We start from the raw sequence: 26,218 nt of genomic DNA on the forward strand, positions 1-26,218 counted from the left end.
TTTAGGATGGACTGGTTGGATCTCCTTACAGTCCAATGGACTCTCAAGAGTCTTCTCCAACACCACAGTTCAAAAGCATCCATTTAGAGGCACCCCTAAAGGCCTGGGGGGACTCCACTAAGTCCCACCAGCACTGTGCACCAGAGCCCTGCCACTCTCCAACATCAGCACCCACTTAGCATGGCTACCAGTGGTAGCCCCGCACAGTAGGCAGAAGGCCAGGCCATTCTCACTGTACTATGATGAGAGTAACCTGTAATACTGACCTCAACCGTACCAGGGACGACAGGGAAACCAGAGACAGGCCACCCACCCCAACCTGCAACCCAGAGGGGCACAGGACACTTCAGTTAGCTTTTGCAGCCCCAGTATTCCATTGGCATGGGTGGGGTCACATGAGTCTAATAGTGGATCTATGTATTTATGATTTTTAAGAGTTCTTACCGTTTAAGACACATACCAAAATATAATAAAGGGACACATCTGGTATTTGTTTCAAAGCCACTGATAAAACAAACTATATTTTGATGATCATTATAGGTGGGTGGTGGGTCCATGGGGGTCACTGTACTTTCATATATATTTGAACATTTGTATGTTTACATATGTCTGAGCATAAGGAAAAGTGAAAAAATTTTGAGTTTATACAAAAATATAGGACAATGTGGCTCATACCATTATGATTTGTATATAATCCACATATGTTACAAGCAAAACTACTTAATGTTGCCTTAAAATATTACAATAAGGAGAAAAATGCAAACGGATGAATTCTAAAAAATTCCACATCCGCTAGTAGCTACAATTTCCAAATTCAAGTTAAAAGGCAAACATTTTAAAAGGAAGGCATTGAAAACATACATTTTTCAAGGGATCACCTGCAAGTTTAAGAAGTTAATTCTGAGTTTTCGGCATTCTCAGAATTCATCAAGTCTCAAAAATCCTGCTGATCACTCCATTTTCCACATACTTTTCTATGACCTCATTACTCATATATTCAACAGACTGAGTATCTACTAAGTGCTTGACTCCATGTATACAATGATGAAGACACAGCCTTGCCTTTCTGCACTGGATATTCCAGACATGGTAAAAGGTCGTTACAGAAAAATGTCTTGTTTCTAAGGATGGGTGTGTGTATGAACTTGAATTCTAAAGATAAATTCAAAGAGTTGGGGTCATCATGAGACAGTAGATACCTTTGATGCTACTGTTCTAAATTTTTAATGCTTGGAAATGCCACCATTTTAAAACTCTGGATAAAGAAACAGAATTGACACAGAGGAGCTACAGGCTACCCCTGACGTTTTGACCGGACGTAAAGAAAAGTTCGCATTTCAAAGCTTCAAACCCTTTCTATTAAATAAAAACCCAAGAGCTTCTTCCCTCTTACACCTAAAGTCATTTATTTTACCATCAATAAACCCTTTAGAAACAGCCATGAGATGCATTACCCTGTGTGGTGGAAAACATCCCTAGATAATATCTGAACGCCTTTAAATGATTCACTAAGTCTGACCATCCTAAATGTTATCGACTGCTTGGTTTCCCCAAAGGCCTTCCCACCAAACACAGCTTCAGCTCATCGAATGTCACTTTAGGACAAGTTCATTCCATATTTGGATTTTTCAACTCTCACACACTAAGAGTAGTTCTCTTTCTGTAATCTCAAATCTACTAAAAGAGAAAGTAGACACCACAACTGCAAAATCTTTCATGCTTAAACGCCAGTGTATTCAGTTCCTTTCCATGCAAAACTTAACGAGGTATGTTATATGCTTGCAATGTCTTTTCCAAATCAAGTGTGGGGCAACCTTTGAAGATCCACTCAGCGTGTCATCTTGTCCTATGTTCTGTTAAGTATCTTACGCGAGAAAGGAATATACTTGCTGACCTACAGATGAGTCCCGGGGGAGTGTGCTAGATAAGCGCTAATATCTATGGTCTCTTCCATTGCCGTCAAGCTCACAGTGGAGCCTTCCCAACTTGAACCACCAGATGCCTACAAAGCCACTCAGATACGCCATGGCAGGGAGGAGGAAGAGGAGGAGTTTGCTGTCCTAGGGTGGAGTGGAGAGGCTGCTGGTTGGCAAAGCTAGGACTAATGGTGGTGAAGTCATCCCCTCTAGGACGCCATGCCCAGCAGAAAGCCTCCGAAAAAGCCACCAGTCACTAGAACGTTCTTCTTCACAAACGACACCACCTAGGAACAGAAGACAGCACAGTGGATTACTCGGCTGAGGACACTGTTATTGGGGAGGATGGGGATCTGAAGGCGAGCTGACAGGTCTTAGGCTAAGCTGCTGGCAGAGGTTTCTCCTCCCAACCTGTCCACACGATCCTCCCACCCACAATCTGCCGGGTCTAGCCAGACACCCTCCTCTGAAATCGGATTTCTTCTCTGATTCCCGCAGGTTCCTGCCTCCAGTGAAAGGTCCCGCCTGTTTGAGATTCGGAGCCCTACGGCTCCCACATGTGTCCATGATCAACCTCCATCTCAGACCGCACTTGGCTGAGCAGGGCAGACGGACACCCTCTTCTCCCACATGCAAACACCACCTTAGAAAAGTGTTCACCAGGAACACACCCTGAAGCCTAGCTTACTAATTTCCTGAACCTAAGTGCCCCCTCCCTGGCCCCCTTATTAGAGGCACTGTCTCTTGCCATCTGCCCTGGGGCGGGGGACGGGGATGAAAACAATCATACCATTTTCTGAAATACCTGCTTGCATTCATGCTCTTTACTAATGAGCTTCAACTTGGTACACCTTGGCTCTGAATCCCACCATCTGACTGCAACTGTTCACGCTGAAATCCCTGATGGCCTCCTGGTTGCTACACACTGACCCCAAATATGACAAAAGGCTCGCTGCAAGAACAGCCACCCTCCCTCAGAAGAGGAAAGCAAAAACTTGGAGAATGAATGAACCGATTCCAAACCTTCTGGTTAGTTTACAAGTGTTCACTGTTAAGTCACCAGGAGGTTCTAATCAAACATGAACAATATTATTTTTTATTGTATACATTTCTGTATCATTAAAAAAGCTTTTGAAACCATGCATTATTTTTGTACATGTCCGAATAAAAAATAATTTAGAGGTGAAAAAAGTGCAACTTTCGTAACCTTGAGCTTGAGGGGGATGGAAGGGGGAAGGACTATCTAAGTATGTGAGCCCCCGACAAAGGCCACCTGCCACTCTGGGCAATGGATAACTTCATTGTTTTGGTTTGTTTTTTCATTTTACTGAAGTATAGGTTTTCTACAATGTTGGGCAAAGTTAGACACAGCAAAGTTACTCAGTTGTGCACATATATTCTTTTTTAAAATATTCTTTTCCATTACGGTTTATCCCAGAAGACTGGATGCAGTTCCCTGTACTACACAATAGGCCCGGGCTGGTACCCATTCAAAAAAACCCATACAGTTTTTAATAATCTGTAGCTGCTAATCCCACACTCCCCTTCCCTCCCCGACCAGTCTGTTCTCTCTGGGGGTCTGTCTCTATTTCATAGAGAGATTCCTTTGTGTCATATTTCAGATTCCACTGATAAGTGCTATCATAGGGGATTTTTCTCTTTCTGACTTACTTCCCTCAGTATGATCATCTCCAGGTCCATCCGTGTAGCTGCAAATGGCCAAATGTCATTATCTTTTATATCTGAGTAGCATGGCAAATGGACAGCTTTGGCCAAGCACTTACCACCACACAGAGCTGTCTGTTCAGTATTTTCATATTCTGCTAAGTCATCTATGCCTCGTCTAACTGCTTTCCAACTTGAAAACATTTGCTGACGTGTTCCTGGTCTCTTGGGTCCTTGCAGAATTAATCAGGCACCTTCTTAACACCTTGATCCTGGTCTACTTCCTCCAGTTAAGTGCCTTTACTTATTTGCGGTATTTGAGAATTTTCTAAAGATCATAAAGACCTAACAAAATATAGTATATCTTTAAAAAGAGACAGTCTTCTCCTGTCCCTCCAGTATCAGCCAATATAATCTGACCTGATTTTGTACGCTAGATCAGGGATTAGCAAACTACAGCCCAAGGGCCAAATTTTATTTTAAATAAAATTTTGGTGCAACACAGCCACACCCACCTGCCTACCCATCGTCTCTGGCTATTTTCACGCTACACCCTGTAATTCAATAGTTGTGACAGAGACCACACAGCGTACAGAGCTGACAATATGTATCATCTGACCCTTTACAAAAAAAGCTTACCAACCCCTGGGCTACGTATTCTGGACACTTCAGAGATGGGTATGGACCCAAAAGTATGACTCAAAATGATCAGGAAGGTCAAGTTGCTCAGTTATGTCCAACTTTTTGTGACCCCATGGACTGTAGCCTACCAGGCTCCTGTCCATGGAATTTTCCAGGCAAAAGTACTGAAGTGGGTTGCCATTTCCTTCTCCAAGGGATCTTCCCAACCCAGGGATCAAACACGGGTCTCCTGCATTGCAGGCAGATGCTTTACCATCTGAACCACCAGGGAAGCCCATCAAAATGATCAGAGTAGCTGTAAAACATACATCCTCAACCTCCTCACTTCCTGACAAGAACTAGTTCAAGGGATGATCAACCCACATGTGTGCCTGCATCCCCAATAAAAGTCACCAAACCTTCTACTGGTCCTTGTAGGTTTACCCTTTGAAAATGCCTCTGAGGTAAAGATATTCCATCCCAGGCTGACATACTGGTATGTCTTCTCCATTTTTGTACAGGCAAAGTTGACTACACCCTTAGGCTGCACAGAAACAAAATGAAGTCTCACCTCCTCTGCTTTGCTCTTGACCTCTGTAGGTATCTGGTTGCTCTTGCGGATCTTCAGCTGTTCCTTGGCCTTCTTCATGTCCTTCTCTACACGCTGCCAGTCCACTTTGATGTAGCCAGTATGGTTTGCAAGCTTTAGTGTCAAAAATGACCGCAAGAGAGGAGAAACACAGTCTGGTTATTTCTCTTGTTCAGGATAAATTACTAAAATCCTTTATCAAAAACCCTTCTGAATTTCTATTTTTTGGAGACATATGCCATCCAGGTTTTGGTATAACTATATTAGCGCCACAGCTCCTCATCATCTGTCCATTGTGCAAGGCCCAATCCCTGGCACAGGAAATCGACAGACAAGCCTTCAATGACTACTGGCAATTCTTTTACCTTAACTCTTACCCACCTTGATAAAGTTTTAAGTTAGCTTAAAAAATACAATAGCAAATGAAAATCAGAACTGTAAGTAGAGAGGTAAGGTAAAGAAACCTTAAAGCCAACATAAGCCAGACTTTCTTGACCACATGAACAGAGCAAGGCTGTCAGGTAGTAATCACTTCTAGTCAGAAATCTTCTAGAACCTGGCCCCAAAGAGACTCCTCATGAGTGATTTCTTTCAAGCGGCACAAAGAGAAGCCATCCAAATATACCTAAAGGATATGACTACTTCCCTTACTCAAGACAGGCACACACACAGACTTAGTGAGAAGCATTTCATCACGAATGTGAGAACAGGATAAGACTGATTCAGGCATGACTTTTCCTGATGGACTAGTGTTACCCAGGGAACAAAGAGACAGCCAACCCTCCAAACATAACACTTCTCTCCTTCCAATTTTGGATATGATTTTACCTCTCTGGATAGCTCAAAATATCTGAAACTGAAATTCTTCTCCACTGTCTAGTCTTCTCCTGCATTGCTGCTCACCCTCAAGTCCTCTAGTTAATGGCACCACCAACTAATCCATCACCCAAACCAGGCTGGACAAAGTATTTGCAGTACACATGAATAAAAAAAAATCACTAATACTGATAAAAAGTAAGATTCTTTTTGAGATCAGTAAGGAAGAAACTCACTTGAAAAACAGATAAAAGGCAACTCACAGAAGACAGTGGCCAACATAAAGGAGAAGTTCAACTTCGTAAGTAATCAAGGAAATTAACATTACAGTTAACAAGGTACCATAACTTTTTATCAGATTGGAGATAGATAAACTACTGAAAGCACAGTGCTACGAAGGAGATAGGGCAATGGACACTCCTACCACACTTTTCCTGAGAGGGTTAACCAGCAGCTTTGTAAGAGAGTGGTTTGGCTATATCCAGGGGTAAGAGGCATCCAGGTGAGAAAGGAAAAAAAAAACTGTCACTATTTGTTGACATGTTTTTCTATATAATTGCGAAGAATCCAACAAAACCCCAAAATTCCTACACCCCCAAAAGTTAATGTAGCCAGGATCTACACTACTAAGATGAATACACAAAATCAACTGTATTAGCAATGTTAATATTAGCAATCTGAACTGGAAATGGGAAATAAAAGTTAAGATTTTACGAGAGTTGCAAAATGACTGAATACTAGGTGCAAATCCGGAGAAAGCAATGGCACCCCACTCCAGTACTCTTGCCTGGAAAATCCCATGGATGGAGGAGCCTGGTAGGCTGAAGTCCATGGGGTCGCTAGGAGTCAGACATGACTGAGTGACTTCACTTTCACTTTTCACTTTCATGCATTGGAGAAGGAAATGGCAACCCACTCCAGTGTTCTTGCCTGGAGAATCCCGGGGACGGGGGAGCCTGGTGGGCTGCCGTCTATGGGGTCGCACAGAGTCAGACACGACTGAAGTGACTTAGCAGCAGCAGCAGGTGCAAATCTACACAAAAATCATACAGAATATCTCTATGCTGAAAACGACAAAATGTTGAAGACAGAACTCAAAGTTGACCCAGATAAATGGAGGGGCAGGCCATGTACACAGAATGGAAGACTCAAAATAGAAGTGATCAGGCCAGTGAAAGAAAGTCAAAGTCACTCAGTCATGTCCTACTTTTGTGACCTCATAAAGTCCATGGAATTCTCCAGGCCAGAATACTGGAGTGGGTGCCATTCCCTTCTCCAGGGGATCTTCCCGACCCAGGGATCGAACCCAGGTCTCCCACGTTGCAGGTGGATTCTCTGCCAACTGAGCTACCAGGGAAGCCCCAGATTAGGCCAGAGTTACTGCAAACCCAAACACAGCAAGCTGTTTTAGAGCTTTTTCTAAACAAGCTGCTTCTCAATCTGTATAAGAAGACAAAGAAATTAGAACAGCCAAATCACACTACCTGATTTCACAGCAATCAAGACAGTGGGATATTGGAGAAGATACACAGAAGAGATGGACACAGAGAATAATAGGCCAGAATAATAAGAACAGAAACAGAAAACACAATCAAAAAACAGGCAAAAGACCTGAATAGATACTTCACCAAAAATGAGCTCTGGACAGCAGATAAACACATAAGATGATGTTGTATCACATCAGGAGTTGTATCACTGAGTCCAATCGAGAGAGCTTTAGGACTAAGGGTGAGTGGCTGAGGAAAGGCATAAGAGCAAGGCAAGCTCTTATAAGGAATAAAACTGAGCCACAGATGGACAAGATTTATATGGAAAAAATAAAATTCTAGGCAAAGACGCTACAGAAGACGGAAAGAAATGGAGAGACAGTCGGTGTTCACAGCTAGATGACGCAGTCTCATAAAAGATTTTAATTCTCCCCCAATTTATCTATATGGTTCCCATGCAATTCCAATCAAAATGGAAACAAAATCTCTGAAAGGAATTCACAAGCCTGTGACATTTAATTCTTTCAATATATTTTTTAAAATTTTTATTTATTTTACTTTACAATACTGTATTGGTTTTACCATATGAATCAGCCACGGGTGTACATGTGTTCCCCATCCTGAACCCCCTCCCACCTTCCTACCCATCCCATCCCTCTGGGTCATCCCAGTGCACTAGCCCCAAGCATCCTTTATCATGCATCAGACCTAGACTGGTGATTCGTTTCACATATGATATTATACATGTTTCAATGCCATTCTCCCAAATCATCCCACCCTCGCCCTCTCCCACAGAGTCCAAAAGACTGTTCTATACATCTGTGTCTCTTTTGCTGTCTCGCATACAGGGTTATCGTTACCACCTTTCTAAATTCCATATATATGCATTAGTATACTGTATTGGTGTTTTTCTTTCTGGCTTACTTCACTCTGTATAATCGGCTCCAGTTTCACCCACCTCATTAGAACTGACTCAAATGTATTCTTTTTAATGGCTGAGGCACAGTAGGGCCGAGAGGAGCTACTCCATGTTCATGGCTGAGTAATACTCCACTGAGTGTATGTACCACAGCTTTCTTATCCATTCGTCTGCTGATGGACATCTAGGTTGCTTCCATATCCTGGCTATTATAAACAGTGCTGCAATGAACACTGGGGTACACGAGAACTGCCATATGACCCAGCAATCCCACTTCTGGGCATACACACCAAGGAAACTGTCCTAATATTTAAATGGGAGAAGTGAAGGTACAGAGGCCGCCACAATGACCCTGAAGAATACGTGCAGGAACCTGTCTTGCCAACTATCAAGGACCAGCAAAGCAGACAGAGTCCAATCCACCCATAGATGAATCCGCACATATGATAGAGGCAGTGGTACAAATAAAGGAAGACATTCGCTAAAGGCAGCTAGGACAGTCATCCAGAGATAAGAGAGAAAACTGGATCCTTATGTCAAATGACAAGCCCTGTTCTCCCAACACTGTGACTACCCTGGTGACAGACCCGTGTCCCACCTGCCACACAGTCCGTGATCACCCAGGAAGATAACGACAAGCCCCTCCTCACTCCTTCCTGTTTCCTTCTGGGTTGTCATCAGCCTTCCTTCCCTCTCACACCTTTCAACACCAGGACAGTGACAGCTGAATCCCTGGTGCACCCTGACCCATCGGGAAAAGTCACTCAAATTGTGAATTTCACGTGGGACTACCCTGCTAAAATGGGACCCCAGCACAAGTCTACGAACTGTGGCTCCTACAGAGCAGGCATTTGCCAGCTCAGCTGCACCTCAGAAGCTGGAAAATATTCCAATAGACCAGTATGTTGGTGCTGGGCTGAGTCGCTCAGTCCCATCCGACTCTTTGCAACCCCATGGACTGTGGCCCACCAGGCTCCTCTGTCCACGGGGATTCTCCAGGCCAGAATACTGGAGTGGGTCGCCCTGCCCTCCTCCAGGAGATCTTCCCGACCCAGGAACTGAACCCAGGTCTCCCACACTGCAGGCAGATTCTGTACCAGCTGAGCCACCAAGGAAGCCACAAGTTCTGAAATCAGATGGAGGTGGGCAGGCCAGGCCCCAAGCCTTGGTGTTGTGTCAAACGCCCAGGTGATTCCAATGTGGAGTCAGGTTTGCAAACCAAGTAAACAGGGGTGGCCTCAGGGAACCAGCAGGCAGTTATTCAAATACAAACTCCAGGCCAAGGCACAGCACAGACCACCTGACCGTAGGGTCATTTAGCCCTCATGTCTCACCAGCTTAGTGTCTAAGAATAAGTCAGATCACAGGGCGCTTGCATCACACTGGGGATTTTTAAAACCACACCTGCTTCATCTTTCAAGCAGTCTTAAAAACCCTGGAAGGGAGAGATGATAAGGAATACATACTCATGTTCCCATGTTATAAATGACAAAAGAATCCATCTCATGATACTTGATGAAGTTTGATTCAAAAAGTCATCAGCCTTTCAAAAGGTACATGAAACCATTCAGTGTCACAGAGCCAGGGCTAGATTACACCTCCCCTGGCTACATTCCGAATGGGCAAGGGGAACAGCCAAGCATCCAGGAACATATCCCATACAGACCTGAAGCAGAAAAAATCCACCTCCCACAGCCGTTGCAGCCAGTTTTCCAACCTTCTGGAATATGAAACCCGTGCACCTACAAAAAGAAAAGGGACCAGCTGTCAGAGAAGCACACACGTGGACTTCTGACAACATTTACGTCTTACATTGGGACGATCCAGCCAACTTCCTGCTGCATAGGACATACAGCCAGTCCCCTCCAGAGGGAGGAAACGTAGAGACTCAGAAAGACCCAGATTGAGATATTGGCTCTACCTACTTAATTCTGTGGTCTTGAGAAAATACCTTTCTATTTTAATTGAGGTTAATTACTTTGCAATATTGCAGTGTTTTTTGCCATACATTTATATGAATCAGCCACGGGTGTACATCTGTTGCCCATTCTGAACCTCCCTCCCACCTCCCTCCCCATCCCATCCCTCTGGGTCATCCCAGTGCACCAGCCCTGAGCACCCTGTCTCATGCATCAAACCTGGACTGGCGATCTATTTCATGTATGATAATATACATGTTTCAATGCTATTCTCTCAAATCATCCCACCCTCGCCTTCTCCCACAGAGTCCAAAAGACTGTTCTTTACATCTGTCTCTTTCGCTGTCTTGCATATAGAGTCATCCTTACCATCTTTCTAAATTCTATATATATGTGTTAATATACTGTACTGGTGTTTTTCTTTCTGACTTACTTCACTCTGTATAATAGGCTCCAGTTTCATCCACCTCATTAGAACTGACTCAAATGTATTCTTTTTAATGGCTGAGGCACAGTAGGGCCGAGAGGAGCTACTCCATGTTCAAGGTCAAGAGGGGCAGCCGTGAGGAGATACCCCTCATCCAAGGTAAGGAGATACCCCACGTCCAAGCTAAGAGAAACCCAAGTAAGACGGTAGGTGTTGTGAGAGGGCATCAGAGGGCAGACACACTGAAACCATAATCACAGAAAACTAGCCAATCTGATCACATGGACCAAAGCCTTGTCTAACTCAATGAAACTAAGCCATGCCATGTGGGGCCACCCAGGACGGATGGGTCATGGTGGAGAGGTCTGACAGAATGCGGTCCACTGGAGAAGGGAATGGCAAACCACTTCAGTATTCAGCCTTGAGAACCCCATGAACAGTATGAAAAGGCAAAATGATAGGATACTGAAAGAGGAACTCCCCAGGTCGGTAGGTGCCCAATATGCTACTGGAGATCAGTGGAGAAATAACTCCAGAAAGAATGAAGGGATGGAGCCAAAGCAAAAACAATATCCAGTTGTGGATGTGACTGGTGATAGAAGCAAGGTCCGATGCTGTAAAGAGCAATACTGTATAGGAAGCTGGAATGTTAGGTCCATGAATCAAGGCAAATTGGAAGTGGTCAAACAGGAGATGGCAAGAGTGAATGTTGACATTCTAGGAATCAGTGAACTAAAATGGACTGGAATGGGTGAATTTAACTCAGATGACCATTATATCTACTACTGTGGGCAGGAATCCCTTAGGAGAAATGGAGTAGCCATCATGGTCAACAAAAGAGTCCGAAATGTAGTACTTGGATGCAATCTCAAAAACGACAGAATGATCTCTGTTCATTTCCAAGGCAAACCATTCAATATCACAGCAATCCAAGCCTATGCCCCAACCAGTAACACTGAAGAAGCTGAAGTTGAACGGTTCTATGAATACCTACAAGACCTTTTAGAACTAACACCCAAAAAAGATGTCCTTTTCATTATAGGGAACTGGAATGCAAAAGTAGGAAGTCAAGAAACACCTGGAGTAACAGGAAAATTTGGCCTTGGAATATGGGATGAAGCAGGGCAAAGACTAATAGAGTTTTGCCAAGAAAATGCACTGGTCATAGCAAATACCCTCTTCCAACAACACAAGAGAAGACTCTACACATGGACATCACCAGATGGTCAACACCGAAATCAGTTGATTATATTCTTTGCAGCCAAAGATGGATAAGCTCTACACAGTCAGCAAAAACAAGACCGGGAGCTGACTGTGGCTCAGATCATGAGTTCTCATTGCCAAACTCAGACTTAAATTGAAGAAAGTAGGAAAAACCACTAGACCATTCAGGTATGACCTAAATTAATTGCCTTATGATTATACAGTGGAAGTGAGAAATAGATTTAAGGGACTAGATCTGATAGACAGAGTGCCTGATGAACTATGGACAGAGGTTCGTGACATTGTACAGGAGACAGGGATCAAGACCATCCCCAAGAAAAAGAAATGCCAAAAAGCAAAATGGCTGTCTGGGGAGGCCTTACAAATAGCTGTGAAAAGACGAGAAGTGAAAAGCAAAGGAGAAAAGGAAAGATACAAGCATCTGAATGCAGAGTTCCAAGGAATAGCAAGGAGAGATAAGAAAGCCTTCCTCAGTGATCAATGCAAAGAAATAGAGGAAAACAACAGAATGGGAAAGACTAGAGATCTCTTCAAGAAATTTAGAGATACCAAGGGAACATTTCCTGCAAAGATGGGCTCGATAAAGGACAGAAATGGTATGGACCTAACAGAAGCAGAAGATATTAAGAAGAGGTGGCAAGAATACACAGAAAAACTGTACAAAACAGATCTTCACGACCCAGATAAACATGATGATGTGATCACTCACATAGAGCCAGACATCCTGGAATGTGAAGTCAAGTGGACCTTAGAAAGCATCACTAAGAACAAAGCTAGTGGAGGTGATGGAATTCCAGTTGAGCTATTTCAAATTCTAAAAGATGATGCTGTGAAAGTCCTGCATTCAATATGTCAGCAAATTTGGAAAACTCAGCAGTGGCCACAGGACTAGAAAAGGTCAGTTTTCATTCCAACCCCAGAGAAAGGCAATGCCAAAGAATGCTGAAACTACTGCACAGTTGCACTCATCTCACATGCTAGTAAAGTAATGCTTAAAATTCTCCAAGCCAGGCTTCAGCAATACGTGAACCGTGAACTTCCAGATGTTCAAGCTGGTTTTAGAAAAGGCAGAGGAACCAGAGATCAAATTGCCAACATCTGCTGGATCATCGAAAAAGCAAGAGAGTTCCAGAAAAACATCTATTTCTGCTTTATTGACTTTGCCAAAGCCTTTGACTGCGTGGATCACAATAAACTGTGGAAAATTCTGAAAGAGATGGGCATACCAGACCACCTGACCTGCCTCTTGAGAAATCTGTATGCAGGTCAGGAGGCAACAGTTAAAACTGGACATGGAACAACAGACTGGTTCCAAATAGGAAAAGGAGTACGTCAAGCCTGTATATTGTCATCCTGCTTATTTAACTTCTATGCAGAGTACATCATGAGAAACGCTGAGCTGGATGAAGCACAAGCTAGAATCAAGATTGCCGGGAGAAATATCAATAACCTCAGATATGCAGATGACACCACCCTTATGGCAGAAAGTGCAGAGGAACTAAAAAGCCTCTTGATGAAAGTGAAAGAGGAGAGTGAAAAAGTTGGCTTAAAGCTCAACATTCAAAAACGAAGATCATGGCATCTGGTCCTATCACTTCATGGGAAATAGATGGGGAAACAGTGGAAACAGTGTCAGACTTTATTTTTGGGGCTCCAAAATCACTGCAGATGGTGACTACAGCCATGAAATTAAAAGACGCTTACTCCTTGGAAGGAAAGTTATGTCCAATCTAGATAGCATATTCAAAAGCAGAGACATTACTTTGCCAACAAAGGTCCATCTAGTCAAGGCTATGGTGCTGGATATCTTTTTTGGTCAAGTATGGATGTGAGAGTTGGACTGTGAAGAAAGCTGAGCGCTGAAAAATTGATGCTTTTGAACTGTGGTGTTGGAGAAGACTCTTGAGAGTCCCTTTGACTGCAAGGAAATCCAACCAATCAATTCTAAAGGAGTTCAGTCCTGGGTGTTCATTGGAAGGACTGATGCTGAAGCTGAAACTCCAATACTTTGGCCACCTCATGCAAAGAGTTGACTCATTGGAAAAGACCCTGATGCTGGGAGGGATTGGCGGCAAGAGGGGAAAGGGACAACAGAGGATGAGATGGCTGGATTGCATCACCAAATCAATGGGCAGGATTTTGAATAAACTCCGGGAGTTGGTGATGGACAGGAAGGCCTGGCATGCTGGGATTCATGGAGTTGCAAAGAGTCGGACACGACTGAGCAACTGAATTGAACTGAATATTCCATTGTGTATATGTACCACAGCTTTCTTATCCATTCGTCTGTCGATGGACATCTAGGTTGCTTCTATGTCCTGGCTATTATCCCTTGAAAGGCACAACCTGCATTTCTCAGAGAACTCTGGCAACATGGTGGAGAATGGATCAGAAAAACGGAGGAGACGTGCTGGGGGTCTGCACTAAGGTCATGTGATGGAGGGAAGAAAAACATAACTGTGTTCGAGCCTAGAGGACTCGCATCGGAAATGGGACAGGATTCTTCCCCGAATGATGATGCAGACCGCAGTGGCATGTATATTTCTGCATTTGGCCTTCGCTGCAACATGTGAGTCATGGCATGTGAACTCAGTTGCTCCACATGGGATGTACTCGCTTGACCAGGGATCACAAAGTCTCAGCCACTGGCCCACCAAGGGAGGCCCTTTTCATCTTTAAAATTAGCTCTAGAGAATAAAGTATAGGACACATGTGGAATTTGGTAGAGCAGTCTGTCAATGTGCCCCAGAGCCAGAATCAATTATATGAGGAATAAAAAAGATATCCAGCACCCAGTAAGGTAAAATGCACAATACTGCTATCTAATTAAAATTACCAGGCGTGCAGAGTAGGAAAAAAGGCCCATAAAGAAGGAAAAAATAAATCAGCTGAAAGCAACCTAGATGTGGCACCAAAGATACAACACGGACAAAAACAGCAGTTACTCTGACTGTATTTCATGTGTTCAAGAAGCTAGAGCAAAGGCTGTATATAATAGGTAGAGACAAGGAACATATTTTGCCAAGATGAAAATCAAACTTCTAGAGGTGAAAACTACAGTGTCTGAGATGAACACTATGCTTGATCAAATTGCTGTTTAGATCAACGTAGAAAAAAGATCAGTAAACGTGACACAGCAATAAACACTATCAAAATGAAACAGAAAAATACATGAACATGCCTGTAATACTGAATTACAGTTATACATTGGGGAAAGCTGGAGGATGGGCTCTCTCTGGGTTATTTTTAACAAGCACCCGTGAAGCTATGCTGCTGCTGCTGCTGCTGCTGCTGCTAAGTCACTTCAGTCACGTCCGACTCTGTGCGACCCCATAGACGGCCGCCCATCAGGCTCCACCGTCCCTGGGATTCTCCAGGCAAGAACACTGGAGTGGGTTGCCATTTCCTTCTCCAATGCATGAAAGTGAAAAGTGAAAGTGAAGTCGCTCAGTTGTGTCCGACTCTTAGCGACTCCATGGACTGCAGCCTACCAGGCTCCTCCATCCATGGGATTTTCCAGGCAAGAGTACTGGAGTGGGGTACCATTGCCTTCTCCACCGTGAAGCTATAGTTATCTCAAAATAAAAACTTTTAAAAAACCTAAGTGTCAGGGAACCACAGGAAAATTTCAAGCAGTGTAATATCTGTCTTATTGGGAATTGTTGAAGGATAGAAAAATATTTGAATAAATAATGAGGAAAATGTTCTAGTCTGAATACAGTAAAAATATCTTGCAAAAAACAAAGATGAAGACCTTTCTCAGATACACAAAATCTGAAAAAGAAATCATCACTAGCAGACCAAAAGAACAAACAATACTAAAAAGAAATCTTTCAGGCAGAGGAAAATGATACCAGCTAGAAATGCAGATACACACAAAAGCATGATGAGCAAAAGAAACTGTGAAAGTAAATTGAAAGGTTTCATTTTCATTATTTAAAAATATGTGGTGGTTTAGTCGCAAGTCGTGTCCAACTCCTGCAACCCCAGAGACCCTGCCAGGCTCCTGTTTAAAATATACGAATTAAATATTCAATGAAAAATAATAAGAATGTATTATGGATTAATAACACATACATGTTAAATGTATGAAAATCAAGGGTAAAGGAATTAAATGGAAGTATACTGTTATAAGAGCACCAGTCTATGTGAACTGGTATTTCTCTTGATGACAGACTCTGATAAATAAAAGATACATCCTATAAACCCTAATGCAACCACGAAAATCACACAATGAAGAGACATAGCTAATAAACCAAGAAAGGACATAAACAGAATTACGGGCTTCCCTGGTGGCTCATTTGATAATGAATCCGCCTGCGATGTGGGACACCTGGGTTTGATCCCTGGGTTGGGAAGATCCCCTAGAGAAGAGAAAGGCTACCCACTCCAGTATTCTGGCCTGAAGAATTCCAGGGACTATAAGTCCCTGGGGTCGCAAAGAGTCGGATGCAACTGAGCCACTTTCAGTTTAACTTTTCATGTAACTCAGCAGCAGCAGAACAACTAAGCACAAAGAAAACTGGACTTCATCAAAACTAAAAATTCTGTCCATTAAAGGACATTATGGCACTTCCTTGGAGGTCCCGTTGTGAATGTTCAATGCAGGCGACACGGGTTCAATCCCTGATCCAGGAAGATTCCAGATGCCACAAGGCAACCAAGCCTCTATGCCCAGAGCCTGGGAACTGCAACTAGAGAAAGCCCACACACAGCAACAGAGATCCAGTACAGCCAATTCAATAAATCAAATTTTCCAGAAAGGACTTTATCCAGAAACTAGAAAGACAACTTAATAGAATAAAATGTTTTCATTCAGGTCTGCTGCTGCTGCTAAGTCGCTTCAGTTGTGTCTGACTCTGTCCGACCCCATAGACGACAGCCCACCAGGCTCCCCTGTCCCTGGGATTCTCCAGGCAAGAACATTGGAGTGGGTTGCCATTTCCTTCTCCAATGCGTGAAAGTGAAGTTGCTCAGTCATGTCCAACCCTTAACGACCCCATGGACTGCAGCCCTGGCAAGAGTCAAATATCCCAAGCAAAGAATTCTTACAACTGAAGAACAGAAAGACAAAACAACTCCATTTTTCCAGATCAGAGGCAGAGATGGCCAACACACACATCAAAGATGCTCAACATCAGTAGTCACCATGTCAGACCCAGATCACGCCCACTAAGATGGCTATAATAATTTTTTTACTTGAGAAAATAGTGTTGGTGAGATGTAGCTGTAACAAGGAAAGCAGTCCCAATGCACACTGCAACGTGAATGAACATCAAAAACATGCTCTCAGGGAAAGCCAGACACAGAAGGTCACAGAGTGTATGATTTGATTTATTTTGAACCTAGAAAGAGGCCATGGTTACACAAAGCTGTGAATGGACTAAATGTCACTGAACTGTACACTCTAAAAGGTCAGTTTTCTTTGGGTGAATTTCACCTTAATTAAAAAAAATATATATATATATATATATGCATATACACAGTAGTGAAGTGAAAGTGAAAGTGAAAGTGAAGCCGCTCAGTCGTGTCTGACTCTTAGCGACCCCGTGGACTGCAGCCTACCAGGCTCCTCCGTCCATGGGATTTTCCAGGCAAGAGTACTGGAGTGGGGTGTCATTGCCTTCTCCAGTATACACAGTATCCCTATGTTTATTACACACACACACCTGATCCAAAAGAAAAGAATACCACGATAATAAATTTAAACCTGATAATAAGGAAAATAAACTTACATGTAAACAGCCTGTGTGTTAGTCACTTCCCATGGACTGTAGCCCACTGGGCTCCTCTGTCCATGGGATTCTTCAGGCAAGAATACTGGAGTGGGTTGCCATTTCCTTCTCCAGAAACCATCTAAGCACTCTAAAATGAACAGATTGTCAAAGTGGAATGAAAAAAGGAAGACCCACCTACATGCTGTCTACAAGAAACCTGTTTTAAACATACAGACTCCACTTTCCTGAACCCTGCCCCATGTGGCTCTTCCCTTGGTTGATTTTAATCTCTATCCTTTTGCGGTAAAAAATCATAACCATGAATATACCAGCTCTCAGTGAGTTCTGTGGATCCTCCAAGGCAATTCTCACACATGAGAGTAGTCTTGGGGACCCCCAACTCTTCAAACTAGTGACTCTGTCAAGCCTGCAGTGTGCACGATCAATATGCAATTGCATTTCTATAATGTAAGTGATGAACAACGATTCACAGCAACATATACAAAAGTTAATCAAAACAGATCACAGAACTAAATGAAAAATCTAAATCTATATATCATATAGAAGAAAACACAGAAGAAACTTTTGGTGACCCTGGATTAGGTAAATATTCTCAGACATGACACCAAAAGCCACAGCTATAAAATAAAGAGTTGATAAGTGGTATTTCAAGATTAAGATCTTCTATTTTTTGAAAGACACTGTCAAAATAATAAAAAGCTATAAAATAGAAGAATATATTTGCAAATCATGTATTTGCAAATCATGTATTTGCAAATACATGTATCCAGAATATAAAGAAATCTCACCACCCAGTAGTGAGAAAAAACAAACTCCCCAATAAAAATATGTAGAAAATACCTAAACATACCTCACCAAAAATAGATGGATAGTAAAAACAAGCCCATGAAAAAAAAATTCAGTATCATTATTCATCAGAAAAATGTAAATTAAAACTACAGTGAGATATCACTTCACAGCCACTAGGATGGTTGTAGTCAAAAACACATTATGCCAGAAATAGACTGAAAGACATAGAGAACAAACCAGTGTTTACCAGTGGCAGAAGAAAGTGGGAAGGGGCAAGATAGGGCTAGGGGATTAGAACTACCATATATCAACTAGATAAGCAACCAGGATATATTGTATAGCACAGGGAAAATAGAGCCATTATCTTGTCAGAATTCTTACATTATCTTGTAAGAATGGCATTTAACCAGCAGAAATACTCAATCGCTACACTGTGTATCTGAAAGTAACACAATATTGTAAATCGACTACACTTAACAAAAAAGATATTATGCCAAGTGTTAGGATGTAGAGAAACTGGAACTCTAATACACTGCTGGGGGAGACGTAAGATGGTACTTTAGAAAACTGCTTGACAGAGTCTTAAAAAGTTAAGACATTCACCTACTATAACTCAACCATACTTTTTCGAGGTATTTACCCACAAGAAATGGAAAGCATATAGTCATACAAAGATGGGTACACAAACGTGAACAGCAGTTTTAGCCCCAAAATGCAAACAAACCAGTATCATCAAGGGGAATGGACGAACTATTTTACCATACAGTGGACTAATACTCAGCAATAAAAGGGAATAAACTCAAAATGGATTAAAGATCTAAACGTAAGACCAGAAACTATAAAACTCTTAGAGGAGAACATAGGCAAAACACTCTCCGACATAAATCACAGCAGGATCCTCTATGACCCACCTCCCAGAATATTGGAAATAAAAGCAAAAATAAACAAATGGGACCTAATTAAAAGCTTCTGCACAACAAAAGAAACTATAAGCAAGCTGAAAAGACAGCCTTCAGAATGGGAGAAAATAATAGCAAATGAAGCAACTGACAAAGAACTAATCTCAAAAATATACAAGCAACTCCTGCAGCTCAATTCCAGAAAAATTAACGACCCAATCAAAAAATGGGCCAAAGAATTAAACAGACATTTCTCCAAAGAAGACATACAGATGGCTAACAAACACATGAAAAGCTGCTCAACATCACTCATTATCAGAGAAATGCACATCAAAACCACAATGAGGTACCATTTCATGCCATTCAGAATGGCTGTGATCAAAAAGTCTACAAGCAATAAATGCTGGAGAGGATGTGGAGAAAAGGGAACCCTCTTACACTGTTGGTGGGAATGCAAACTAGTACAGCCACTATTGAGAACAGTGTGGAGATTCCTTAAAAAAACTGGAAATAGAACTGCCATACAACCCAGCAATCCCACTGCTGGGCATACACACCGAGGAAACCAGAACTGAAAGAGACACGTGTACCCCAATGTTCATCGCAGCACTGTTTATAACAGCCAGGACATGGAAGCAACCTAGATGTCCATCAGCAGATGAATGGATGAGAAAGCTGTGGTACATACACTCAGTGGAGTATTACTCAGCCATTAAAAAGAATACATTTGAATCAGTTCTAATGAGGTGGATGAAACTGGAGCCTATTATACAGAGTGAAGTAAGCCAGAAAGAAAAACATCAATACAGTATACTAACGCATACATATGGAATTTAAAAAGATGGTAACGATAACCCTGTATGCGAGACAGCAAAAGAGACACAGATGTATAGAACAGTCTTTTGGACTCTGTGGGGGGGGGGGGAATGATTTGGGAGAAAGGCATTGAAACATGTATAATATCATATAAGAAACAAATCGCCAGTCCAGGTTTGATGCAGGATACAGGATGCTTGGGGCTGGTGCACTGGGATGACCCAGAGGGATGGTATGGGGAGGGAGGTGGGAGGGGGGTTCAGGATTGGGAACACGTGTACACCCGTGGTGGATTCATGTTGATGTATGGCAAAACCAATACAATATTGTAAAGTAATTAGCCTCCAATTAAAATAAAAAATATATATATATTTTTAAAGAAAATAAAAATATATATACAATAAAAAAAACTTAAATATAAAAAAAATAATAAAAGGGAATGAACTAGTGATACACAGAATAGCACAGCTGAACCTCAAAATTAGTATGCTCAGTGAAGGAAGCCAGATTTTAAAAAAAAGGAATACACACTGCATAATTCCATTCACATATGATTCTAGAAGATGCCAAGTGATCTATAGTGATTCAAAGCACTAACTATGTTGTTCTGGACAAGTACACCTTTTCAGGTCTTGTGAAATGAAAGTCGCTCAGTTGTGTCCATCTCTTTGCCACCCCATGAACTATACAGTCCATGGAATTCTCCAGGCCAGAATACTGGAGTGGGTAGCCTTTCCCTTCTCCAGGGGATCTTCCCAACCCAGGGATCGAACTCAGGTCTCCCACATTGCAGGCAGATTCTTTTCCAGTTGAGCCACCAGGGAAGCCCAAGCACACTGGAGTGGGTAGCTTATCCCTTCTCCAGGGGATCTTCCCAACCCAGGAATCGAACTGGGGTCTCCTGCATTGCAGGCAGCTTCTTTACCAACTGAGTTCTCAGGGAAACCGGCTTTCTAAGCCTTAGTTTCTATGAAATGACGATAGATCATAGCAATACCCATTTCAGAGTTGTTGTGAGCAGGAAATGCGGGATCTATATCCTTAAAATTGCGCCTGGCAAGTAGTGAATACCATGTGTAACCATTAAATAGCACTTGACCATTATGTGTAAATGTATATGACACATGAGGTGATCAATTGCACAAAAGTCAATGTGTTTTCATTGGTTACAGGAGATGGTTTCTATGACCAAAACACTGATCAATTTCACAAAAGTCAATGTGTTTGCATTGGTTAAAGGAGATGGTTTCTATGACCAAAACACTGATCAATTTCACAAAAGTTAACGTGTTTTCATTGGTTACAGGAGATGGTTTATATGACCAAAACACTGCATTGTGCCAAAAACAGACACTGGACATCATTTCCATCACTTACCATCCAGTGACACCTCCAATTAACAGCTGGGTTGCCACACTATACTTTTCGGCTGAAGGCCCAGATTCCTGCCCAAAGAGCGTGCGCCACCATGGCTGCTTTTTAGCAAGTTCTGCAAGGTCCAGTGACTCAAACTTTCCCTCAAAGTTTCCTACAAGAATTAAGATACTGGTTAAGAAAACAGTTACTGTCACAATAAATCACTAACATCCCTACCCTAGATTAAGAGACATTTAAGGAAACAGAGACAGTTGTAATAAGAACCTCCAAATATTTATCTGTTTTAAATAGCAAATTCACTCGGAAATTCTGACCAGCAACTTCTGAAAATCAGACGAAAATCATCAAATATCTTGGAGGGGGAAAAAATCTCCACAATTTAGAATGAGTACTCCAGTTTCTCCGCTCAAGCTGGAAAACCCCCAAAGGACCCAGGAAAAACTGGTAGGAGAATTCTTACAAAATTACAGTAACACAGAGGTAACTAATTTCAAGTTATACAACTACTCTATTTGCCAGTGCAGAACTGACATAAGCACAGAAAAATCTACCAATGGATGAGAACCCAGAGTCTAGAAGTAGATCTACACATATAGTCATTTGATTGTCAGTAACACGGCACGAAAGTTATTTACTAGGGAAATAAAGTTTTCAACACATTGTGTGAGAACTACTAGGTATCTGTACTTAATGAAGACAAAAGGTCAATCCCTACTTGACACAATGCCCAAAATATAATTGAAGAATTAATTCAAGGCTGACCACAGATCCCAATTTAACAAAACCAAACTACGGGTGTTTAAGGAACTGGATTTTCTAGGGCCTGCTGTTGTTCAGTTGCTCAGTCCTGTCTGACTCTTTGTGACACCATGGACTGTAGCACGCCAAGCTCTTCTGTCCCATGGGATTTCCCAGGCCAGAATACTGGAATGGGTTGCCATTTCCTTCCACCCAGGGATCGAACCTGCATCTCCTGTGTTGGCAAGCAGATTCTTTACCACTGAGCCCCCTGGGAAGCCCTGTATGGCCTAAGCAGTAGTTAAATGACAATTTTTCTTCCAATGTAACCACAACACATTAATGCTGTGTTGAAGAAGAAAATCTCTCCCTGGGTCAAAGAACATCACTGAAAACAAGCAAGAGTTTTGAGTTTTGTTTTAATGTCAAGACCCTTAGCTCAAGAGAGGGCTCCAGCCCAAATGGGTCAAATCAGAAACACTGAGTTCACCCAAAGTCACTCAGTCATTGAACAAATGCTGCCAAGTGCTATGTGGAGAAGTTAGTAGCCTTGCTTGCCAGTTGGGGCAGAAAGGATTACAGGATTATTGATCATCAGTATGATACAGACAAATCCCTACTGTCAACCTCAAGGTTTCTCACCACAATTTCCTAGGTGCAAATATCTTATTCGCTACACATTTTAAGTAAATTGAGGGCAGTCTGCTCTGCAGAAACTCCCTTATGGATACCAAAACCTTGCAAGTGTTCATCACTCAGTTGTGTCCAAGTCTTTGTGACCCCGTGGTCTGTAGCCCACCAGGCTTCTCTGTCTATGGGATTTTCCAGGCAAGAACACTGGAGTGGGTTGCCATTTCCTTCCCCAGGGGATCTTCCTGACCCCAAGTCTCCCGCATTGCAGGCTGACTCTTTACCAACACCTTAGAGTCACTGCAATTCCGTGGTGTGCTGGGAAATGTGGAAGGATCGCAATGGGGTGGGGACAGGCTGGTGTGTCGTGCACACCCACAGCCAGGACATGACATCACTGAATTGTGACGATGCTGAACACGGAGCTGGGGTGGAGGCAGACTGGTGTGTGTGTGTGCACATGTGCAGGTTGGGGTATGGGGGGGGGGGCAGACTGGTGTGTGTGTATGTGTGTGTGTGTGTGTGTGTGCAGACTGGTGTGGAGTGGTAGACTGCTGTGGGGGGGGGCAGACTGGTGTGTGTGTGGGGGGGGCAGACTGGTGTGTGTGTGTGGGGGGCAGACTGGTCTGTGTGTATGTGTGTGTGTGTGTGTGTGTGTGTGTGTGTGTGCAGACTGGTGTGGAGTGGTAGACTGCTGTGGGGGGGGGGCAGACTGGTGTGTGTGTGTGTTGCACAAGCACAGCAAGGGCATGACATCACTGAATTGTGATGGCGCTGAATGAGGAACTGGGGTGGGGGCTGACTAGTGTGTGTGGGGGGGGGCAGACTGGTGTGTGTGTGTTGCACACCCACAGCCAGGGCATGACATCATGGAATTGTGACGGCGCTGAACGCAGAACTGGGGCGGGGGCAGACTGGTGTGTGTGTGTGTGTGTGTGTGTCTGTGTCTGTGTCTGTGTCTGTCTTGGACACGCACAACCAGGGCGTGACATCACGAAATTGTGACGGCACTGAATGCGCAGCTGGAATTGGCGTGGGGCTATCTCCACCACATGGACATGACAGCTGTCCATAACCGAAGAGTACAGATAACAGTGAAACATGGCAAATAAGAATGAATGAATTCTGAGTCGTTCCATTCTTGTATTTTAAACAGAATTTCTGTAACCCTGTTTATGTAAATTTATAAAACTCATACAAGTACATATGAGTTTTCGGAGATGGCTCTGTAAGACAGTGAAAGTAAAGTCGCTCAGTCGTGTCCAACTCTTTGGGACCCCATGGACTTGTAGCCCACCAGGCTCCTCCGTCCATGGAATTTTCCAGGCAAGAGTACTGGAGCGGGTGGCCATTTCCTTCTCCAGGGGATCTTCCCAACCCAGGGATCGAACCCGGGTCTCCCACATTGCAGGCAGACGCTTTACCATCTAAGCCACCAGGGAAGCCCTATGAAACAGAACTGAACTGAATATAGTCTGTAGCATTCACAGTGGGACAAGAAGCAGGAAGACTTGGTCCACTGTGTATTTGATTACAGGGACTCTGTTTTTTGTCTTTTTCTGAGACTCCTGAGTATGCAGACTACAGAGACGATTTCCAAGAACCGTATCCTGTGTCCGCTTTCAAATCCATCAAAGCGCCAGGAGGGGCAGCCCGCACACAGAATGACCCGCCTGAAGTCTCTGGGTTCCCGACAGCTTCCGAGAACACAAACCAAAAGTTGCCGGGCCCAGGCTGCCGGGGCGGGGCCGGAAGGCGGAGGAGCCTGCCCCGCGCCGAACCCCCGGAAAAGGTCGGCTCCAGCGCGGCCGCTGACCTTGGCTGGGCCCGGCCGGAGCTCCAGCGCCCTCCCCCGCCCCTGCGCCGCGCGGGTTCCTTGGGGCGGAGGGCGCGGCCTGGCCTGGGAGGAGCGGAGCCCATCCCTTTCCGGAGCCCGGGAAGGCGGCTCCTCGCGGCGCCACCGGGGGCCCGCGCCCGCCCTTACCTTGACTGGCGGCGGCCATTTCGGCGAGCTCGTCTCGCGATGACACCCGCGGGGCTTCGCCGCGGGAGGACGCGGAGTGGCGCGCCGCCGCCCTCTGCGCGAGCTGGCTTCCGGTACGTTGGATAGATGTTTCCATTCCCACGGCGGCGGCGGAAGAGGCCGGGCGGGGCGCGGGCTGTCCCCTCCCCTTCTCGGCGCGCTGGCGCGTCACAGAGCCCCGGGGGCGGGGCTACAAGCGCAGTGCCCCGCCCCCGGCGGGCCAGGCCGCGCGTGCGCAGAAGGCCTTTTGCAGCCGCGCTGGCTCCCTACTTCCGGTCCCGCTCGCCAGTCGCTGGGAGAAGGGTTCCTTTCGGTTCCCCGCTAAACGTTACGCGGCCTTTCCTTCGCGAACGCTGTTTCGCTCCTTCCTTTATGAAAAAGTTCAAAGGCGGGCTCGTGGTGGTTGTTCATGTCAACACTGAGCACGTACTTATCACTGCCCCAGCCCCAAGCGACAGCGACAGCTGTTGTGACTCCGTCCTAGTTCACGGCGACACCGCCCTGCCAGAAACCTTGCTGTTATTCCAATGCTTCCGTCTCAGCCCAAATGGCCCTCAGCGAACAGGCCACCTGCTTTCGTACCATTAAACCCGATCCTCACGGCTGTGGCCAGAGATCACGACCCTCCCTTGCTCAGAACCCTACCATGACTCCCTAGAGCCTTCAGTGTACAAGTCACAGGCCCCTTACTGAAATGTAAGCTTCTTATATTTGCGCGTTAAGGTACGCATCCCATGACCATCGGCATTTAAAATTGCGACCTGGTTCATCCCTCCTTCCCCTTCTCATACTTTACTTTCTTTTTGGGCGCAGTTCAGACATACATAAGGGTCCTCTGTCTTACAGGTATTGCTTAGCCTCTCTCAGTTGATGGTTTTCCCTGCTGTGCACCCGGTGCCTGGGACAGTGTTTGCGTAGGACCATGTCTGATTAGGACAAATGAGCCATTGTGTGCTCTTTGGGGAACCACTTAACCACTCTGCCCCTTAGATGGTGCACCTGTACTTACTTTGCAGTCTCACTGTGAGGATTAAGTCACATAATGTGTAAAGCATCTGACATAGTTCAGTTCAGTCGCTCAGTCGTGTCCGACTCTTTGCGACCCCATGGACTGCAGCTCGCCAGGCTTCCCTGTCCATCACCAACTCCTGGAGCTTACTCAAACTCATGTCCAAGAGTCGCCAGCGTCACTGCCATAGTTATCACACTCTTTTGTAACTAGAGGCTTTCCTGGTGGCTCAGACTGTAAAGAATCTGCCTGCAACACAGGACACCTGAGTTCGATCCCTAGATCAGGAAGATCCTCTGGCAGAGGTGGCTACACCAATATTCTTGCCTGGAGAATTCCATGGACAGAGGAGCCTGGCGGACTACAGTCCATGGGGCTTCAAAGAGTCGGACACGACTAGGCAACTGACCCTCATAGTAACTATGTATCTACTTTTCTATCTACGGGGCTATGCTATGACTCCCATAAGGCAGGAACTGGATTTTATTCATCTCTGAAGCATGGACGTATAGAAAAAGGGTTAGGAGCATGGCTTCTGGAGCTAGATTAAATGGTTTTTTAATGCTACAGTTTACAAACTGTGTGACCATGGCCAAGATCCCTAACCTCTCCATGC

At 44.1% G+C, this 26,218-nt stretch overlaps 1 protein-coding gene across 1 annotated transcript; it reads right to left on the reverse strand.

Moving 5' to 3' along the window:
- Positions 1-1,208: 1,208 nt before the first annotated feature.
- Positions 1,209-24,712, reverse strand: FUNDC2 (FUN14 domain containing 2). The gene is made up of 5 exons (XM_055563287.1): positions 24,555-24,712; positions 21,203-21,353; positions 9,680-9,755; positions 4,774-4,905; positions 1,209-2,203 (listed from the first exon to the last, which is right to left on the reverse strand). The coding sequence occupies exons 1-5, from the start codon at positions 24,688-24,690 to the stop codon at positions 2,126-2,128; spliced, it is 573 nt and encodes a 190-aa protein (XP_055419262.1). The 5' UTR covers positions 24,691-24,712; the 3' UTR covers positions 1,209-2,125.
- Between the last annotated feature and the right edge of the window lie 1,506 nt (positions 24,713-26,218).

Source organism: Bubalus kerabau, chromosome X (genome assembly GCF_029407905.1).
Source record: "Bubalus kerabau isolate K-KA32 ecotype Philippines breed swamp buffalo chromosome X, PCC_UOA_SB_1v2, whole genome shotgun sequence".
Lineage (NCBI taxonomy): Eukaryota > Metazoa > Chordata > Mammalia > Artiodactyla > Bovidae > Bubalus > Bubalus kerabau.